At 42.1% G+C, this 6,969-nt stretch overlaps 1 protein-coding gene across 2 annotated transcripts; it reads right to left on the reverse strand.

Moving 5' to 3' along the window:
- Positions 1-779: 779 nt before the first annotated feature.
- LOC133576686 (uncharacterized) lies at positions 780-6,484 on the reverse strand. 2 transcript variants are annotated; one of them, XM_072912566.1, is made up of 3 exons: positions 6,182-6,484; positions 1,910-1,971; positions 1,688-1,821 (listed from the first exon to the last, which is right to left on the reverse strand). In XM_072912566.1, the coding sequence occupies exons 1-3, from the start codon at positions 6,345-6,347 to the stop codon at positions 1,783-1,785; spliced, it is 267 nt and encodes an 88-aa protein (XP_072768667.1). In that variant the 5' UTR covers positions 6,348-6,484; the 3' UTR covers positions 1,688-1,782. The 2 variants fall into 2 exon arrangements, with proteins under 2 accessions (XP_072768664.1, XP_072768667.1); XM_072912563.1 differs by having other exon boundaries at positions 780-1,971.
- Positions 6,485-6,969: the final 485 nt, after the last annotated feature.

Below are 6,969 nucleotides of genomic sequence, written 5' to 3' on the forward strand. Positions count from 1 at the left end.
TTAAAGGTGTTTTAATGAATATACATGCATGTTTAACACATATAGATTCCTTTCTTTCATGAAGACAAGAATATAAATTGGTGTATTACCTGATTCTGATGACTTGCATTGATTGTAATCAGACAGTAGTGATGATAGCGTCCACGTTTTCAAATGGAGGAGAAAAAAAGTTCCTCCTTTCTGTCTAATACCACATGAAAGTGGTTGGTTTTTGGCTTCTTATTTGTCCAGCTTCCATATTCGTTTTTATACACTTTACAAGAAATACATTGGCGGCAAACTCCGTAGCTTGCTAGCTTGTTTGTGCTGGCTTTCGGAGACTCTTGTTTTGAAAGCGCAGGCGCGATGGAGCGGCACTTTTATTGTGAAGACAGGAACTGTGCAGTCAGTCTTTAGGCTTTTGACGGGATGAACGGTTGAAATAAAAAAAGGTCTTTTTTCCTTCACACTTTTGATTGATTGATTGGAACTTTTATTAGTAAATTGCACAGTACAGTACATATTTCGTACGATTGACCACTAAATGGTAACACCCGAATACGTTTTTCAACTTGTTTAAGTCAGGTCATGTGACCACCTGGCTCTGTTTGATTGGTCCAACGTCACCAGTGACTGCATCTGATTGGTGGAACGGAGTGAACGTCACCAGTGACTGTATTTGTTGAAACGCAGGCACTATGAAGGTCTGTCTGACGGACCAAAACAAACAAAGCGTGCATTAACAGATCGATAAAAATGAGTAGCGAGTAGCGAGCTGAATGTAGATAAAAGTAGCGGAGTAAAAGTAGCGTTTCTTCTCTATAAATATACTCAAGTAAAAGTAAAAGTACGTTGCATTAAAACTACTCTTAGAAGTACAATTTATCCCAAAAGTTACTCAAGTAGATGTAACGGAGTAAATGTAGCGCGTTACTACCCACCTCTGAGCCTTACTGATGATGGTTGCAATGCCGCACTTTATTCACAAAGGTTGGTGGAATTTACGTGAATTGGCAAAGTCGCGACACTGTAAAACCCAGGAGGGTCGGTTCTATTCTCCATTGTGCATACGCATGTGTACTTTCAAGCTTGTCTTATAATAATACCTTTTACCGCAAAAAGAACAGGGATACAGTTTTCCCGAGTGCGTTTTCATGTGTAACACCATAGGTGACTTCTGCGAGAATCTTTTACCACAGACCGAACAACTAAACGGCTTTTCCCCGGTGTGTTGCCTCGTGTGTGTTATAAAATTGGACTTTTGCGAGAATCTTTTGCCACAAAGTGAACAACTAAAAGGCTTTTCCCCAGTGTGTTGCCTCATGTGTGTTATAAAATTGGACTTTTGAGGGAATCCTTTACCACAAACCGAACAAGAAAAGGGTTTTTCTCCAGTGTGTGTTCTCATGTGTCGCTTAAAAGTAGACCTGAAAGGAAACGTATGGCCACAAAACGAGCAAGAAAAAGGGTTTTCTGTGGTGTGCGTTTTTACGTGTCGGTTTAAGTCCCTCTTTTGGGAAAAGGTTTCGGAACAAACAGAGCAAGTGAAACAGATCTTGTCCTTAGAGCATTCAGGGTGTTTTTTGTTAACGGGAGTCCTTATATCACCTTTGCAGGGTGTATCGTCGCTCAACAGTTCTTGGGTGTTGCCCCAGTCTTCATCCTCAGGATAGTGTGACATTGTGTCGTCACTATCGGATAGTGGAGCTAAGAGGTTGTCTGCTTGTGGTCCTAGACCAGCTTCAGTTGTCATGTGTTGTGGATTGTCACTGCTTGGAGACTCCGCCCATCTGTTCTCCTCCCTTAGACTGTGATGAAGCTCTGAGGACTCGGGTGCTTCGCCTTGATCCTCATTTTTCACAGAGACACCGGTCTGTGGCAACTTGGTGAGATCAACCTCGTTCGGCCCGAGAAAACACTCCCCCTGTACCTGTTTTTCCTCTTTAATGTGGGGGGGCCGTGTTTCTTGATGACGAATCGGCTGCTGGAAGTCTGCCGGACAAACAACACACGCGTCAAATAAAATCACTGTCAGAATAATTGTATCTAAGTTATCACAAAACTGGCGAGCAAACAAAAAATCTGTCTTTGATCTTACCAATCAAAAGGCTTGTAAAAGTCCACTGTGTAGGATGGGAAGCGACATGGAGGTGACGATTTCTTTGATGTATTGTAATCCACGGGAAGAGTTTGTCTTGACCCGAGATCTACAAAGCGGAGAGGAAGCAGGACCTGACCCCCCCCCCCTCCAGGCACCTTTTCTTTGAACTGTTTTGTAACCAAAGGCGACGGCTGTTTACGACCCCCCTTCCTTTAGAAACCCATCCATCCTAACAATTCCATCATCAAATTTGCGGATAATACTACAGTTGTGGGGCTCATCACAGAAGGGGACGAGACTGCCTATAGAGAAGAGGTGAAGGCACTGTCAGACCACTATGCCCAAAACAACCTCATTCTCAATCCCACAAAGACCAAGGAGCTGATTGTTGATTTCAGGAAAAAAAATCCCTGAGCCCATCCAGCCCATCTACATCTTGGGAGAGGAGGTGGAAAGGGTCTCAGAGTGCAAGTTCCTGGGCATGATAACCTGCTCCTGTCCTTCTATCGCTGCTCCGTTGAGTCAATACTGACCTACGGCATCTCCGTGTGGTTTTCTCGCTGCACGGTGGCAGAGAGAAAGAGATTACAGGGGGTCATAAACGCGGTCCAGAGGATCACTGCATGTCCTCTTACATCTCTAGAAGAGCTGTATAAGAGACACTGCAACAGGAGAGCAAACAGCATCCTCAGGGACTCATCCCACCCAGGTCACCACTGGCTTGAACTCTTGCCCTCAGGGAGGCGCTATAAGACCATCAAAGCAAGGACAAATAGATTGAAAAACAGTTTCTATCCTAGAGCTGTTCTTGCCCTAAACTCTGCACATACCTGAACGTGCTTACCTCAGATAGAGATCTACTGTGCAACATGTTTTTACCATTTTATTATGTTTTTACATTTTATATTGTTTTATTATTGTTTGTTGTCTTAAAACTATTTTATGTAGGTTGTTTTAAAAGCACTGAGCTGGATTGCTGTCCAATTTTGTTGTTTCCATACAATGACAATAAAGGTATTCTGATTTTGATTTATGTGTGCTATGGCTATGAGGTTTTTTTTCCCTTTGGCCTGTCGGAGGCAGATATTTACATGTATCCGAATGTTAGTGTTACTTATTTTCTTTCATAGTCATATTTGAAAACAGCTCGTGTTTTCCATTTATTCTCTTTCTGTTTCTCTGCAAGTAAACTGTGTGCTTAACCTTGAAGTGAGGAATGTTAGAGAGAGCGATAATAAGCATTTTTTTTTGACTAGAGAGACGATGTGCGTGTGTTTTGACTAAGAGAGAGGGGAGAGGATAGAGGGTTTTGGGATCGGGAAGACAGACCATTTTGGCGGCGCTATAGAATGTTCTATGCTGGACTGGTCTCAAAAATATATCTGCAAAGCTTTGCCAATATATTACAAAATACCGATTCTGTCTCTGGTGGTTTTTCAACTCAGCTTTAAGTGTCGTAAAGAGCTTGGGAGCGACTTGTGACTTGAATTCCCTGGGAGGAACAACTGGTCCAAAACGCAACAGGCCTCAGTCTGGAACCCCTCTCCCCTAGCGTTGACCTATTTCTCACCTTTTTTTGTAAGGGGCGTCGGAAGTTGGCAGACCCGTCAGCGATCCTGTTCTGTCTCCCTGTAATGTTTGATCCTGTTCTGTCTCCCTGTAATGTTTGTCTGCTCTTGAATGGAATTGTGCTGAAAATCTTAATTTCCCATCGGGGATTAATAAAGTATTTCTTGATTCTGAAGTGGGATAAAACAAACAACATGTTTACTCGACCCACTTCCTGGGAAACTTATCAAGGAGCTTTTTGTATTATTAGGTCCATCAGTGCTAAATATTATAAACTTATCACTTTCCTCTGGCACTGTTCCCCTAGCATTCAAGAAAGCGGTTATTCATCCTCTGCTCAAAAGACCTAACCTTGATCCTGACCTCATGGTAAACTACCGACCGGTGTCCCACCTTCCCTTTATTTCGAAAATCCTCGAAAAAATTGTCGCACAGCAGCTAAATGAACACTTAGTGTCTAACAATCTCTGTGAACCTTTTCAATCCGGTTTCAGGGCAAATCACTCTACGGAGACAGCCCTCGCAAAAATGACTAATGATCTACTGCTAACGATGGATTCTGATGCGTCATCTATGTTGCTGCTTCTTGATCTTAGCGCTGCTTTCCATACCGTCGATCATAATATTTTATTAGAGCGTATCAAAACACGTATTGGTATGTCAGACTTAGCTTTGTCGTGGTTTAACTCTTATCTTACTGACAGGATGCAATGCGTCTCCCATAATAATGTGACCTCGGACTATGTTAAGGTAACGTGCGGAGTTCCTCAGGGTTCGGTTCTTGGCCCTGCACTCTTTAGTATTTACATGCTGCCGCTAGGCGACATCACACGCAAATACGGTGTTAGCTTTCATTGTTATGCTGATGACAGCCAACTCTACATGCCCCTAAAGCTGACCAACACGCCGGATTGTAGTCAGCTGGAGGCGTGTCTTAATGAAATTAAACAATGGATGTCCGCTAACTTCTTGCAACTCAACGCCAAGAAAACGGAAATGCTGATTATCGGTCCTGCTAAACACCGACATTTATTTAATAATACCACCTTAACATTTGACAACCAAACAATTACACAAGGCGAATCAGTAAAGAATCTGGGTATTATCTTCGACCCAACTCTCTCCTTTGAGTCACACATTAAGAGTGTTACTAAAACGGCCTTCTTTCATCTCCGCAATATCGCTAAAATCCGTTCTATTTTATCCACTAGCGACGCTGAGATCATTATTCATGCGTTCGTTACGTCTCGTCTCGACTACTGTAACGTATTATTTTCGGGTCTCCCTATGTCTAGCATTAAAAAATTACAGTTGGTACAAAATGCGGCTGCTAGACTTTTGACAAGAACAAGAAAGTTTGATCATATTACGCCTATACTGTATATACCTTTATATACATATATATATATATATACCTATACTGGCTCACCTGCACTGGCTTCCTGTGCACTTAAGATGTGACTTTAAGGTTTTACTACTTACGTATAAAATACTACACGGTCTAGCTCCGTCCTATCTTGTCGATTGCATTGTACCATATGTCCCGGCAAGAAATCTGCGTTCAAAGAACTCCGGCTTATTAGTGATTCCCAGAGCCCAAAAAAAGTAGAGCGTTTTCTATTCGGGCTCCAGTACTATGGAATGCCCTCCCGGTAACAATTAGAGATGCTACCTCAGTAGAAGCATTTAAGTCCCATCTTAAAACTCATTTGTATACTCTAGCCTTTAAATAGCCCCCCTGTTAGACCAGTTGATCTGCCGTTTCTTTTCTTTTCTCCTCTGCTCCCCTTTTCCTTGAGGGGGGGGGCACAGGTCCGGTGGCCATGGATGAAGTGCTGGCTGTCCAGAGTCGGGACCCGGGGTGGACCGCTCGCCTGTGCATCGGCTGGGAACATCTCTGCGCTGCTGACCCGTCTCCGCTCGGGATGGTGTCCTGCTGGCCCCACTATGGACTGGACTCTTACTATTATGTTGGATCCACTATGGACTGGACTCTCACAATATTATGTCAGACCCACTCGACATCCATTGCTTTCGGTCTCCCCTAGAGGGGGGGGGGGGTTACCCACATATGCGGTCCTCTCCAAGGTTTCTCATAGTCATTCACATCGACGTCCCACTGGGGTGAGTTTTTCCTTGCCCGTATGTGGGCTTTGTACCGAGGATGTCGTTGTGGCTTGTGCAGCCCTTTGAGACACTTGTGATTTAGGGCTATATAAATAAAGATTGATTGATTGATTGATTGAAAGTTAGCAATGTTCAAATCAAGGCTGAAAAGCCTTTATTCAGCATATGGCAACTGACATTATTTAATCCACACTATTTGATTTTAATTTGAATTATGATTGTGTTATGATTTTAAATTATATTTTGATTATTTTCTCTTTCTGTTTGCCTTCTAGTAATTTGCACTTTGAATTGTGTATGGACTGTGCTCTATAAATGCATTTGCCTTGCCTAGTTGGCTGGAGACAGGAGAAAAAAAAGTCCCTTATTTAATACAGACTTAATGTAGAAAAATAGTAAACATACCTTTAATGCCTAGCACCGGTTGAGTCTCGCTAACAGCTTCCAGTCGTCGCTCCTTCTCTCTTGTTCGAGAAAGTTCCTTCTCGTACGACGCTACTGTTTTTTCAAACAGCGCGAATATTTCATCAGCCGCCGCCATTAGTCGCTCCTTCACCAACTCTTTCAACATTTTTGATAATGTCTTCCAGCGGTTACACGAAAAGACGCGTTGTTATAATGTCGCATTTGGGATGTATATCGAAAGACAAACATGAACTTTTCCGGCGCATTTACATGACGTCACCATTGCGACGAAGGCTTCTTCAAACTGTGTCCTCCTGCATAAAAAAACCAACATAAGACACAAATAATTATTAAATATATATTTAAATGATTACGTATATGTTATTGTGTTACGTCCCTAAAATGAGGCTCGATATTCACAAAAGTGACGATATGCTTCAGTGGAATGAGGAAAACAAGCGTTCCCTTTAGTATGTGGGCGTAGACAAAAGCAATCGATCACAGACCAGTGGATCAAAATCGTTACAAAATGACAGAATTTCACATTTGCATGCAGAATTACACCATGAAAATGAAATAAACAGCATAATTACCCTTTAACATTTCACTTTTTAAACCCTGATACATTTTAACTGTGAAATATTTGTGGAAAAGTTGCTCTTAAAAGGCTCATCATTTACTCTGGACTGGATGATCTATTTCCTTCTAATTTGAACACATTTGCAAATTTAAGGTACTAAGTCTCAACTTTAACCCGTTACTGTTGAATAATTATAGATAATAATTAT

This window comes from Nerophis lumbriciformis, linkage group LG03, assembly GCF_033978685.3.
Source record: "Nerophis lumbriciformis linkage group LG03, RoL_Nlum_v2.1, whole genome shotgun sequence".
Taxonomy (NCBI): domain Eukaryota; kingdom Metazoa; phylum Chordata; class Actinopteri; order Syngnathiformes; family Syngnathidae; genus Nerophis; species Nerophis lumbriciformis.

Coding starts and splice junctions, on each gene's coding strand:
- LOC133576686 (XM_072912563.1), bottom strand. CDS start 6,347: ATGTTGAAAGAGTTGGTGAAGGAGCGACTAATGGCGGCGGCTGATGAA. Junction 1,972..6,181: donor ACCGGTGCTAGGCATTAAAG/GTATGTTTACTA, acceptor TTTGTCCGGCAG/ACTTCCAGCAGCCGATTCGT.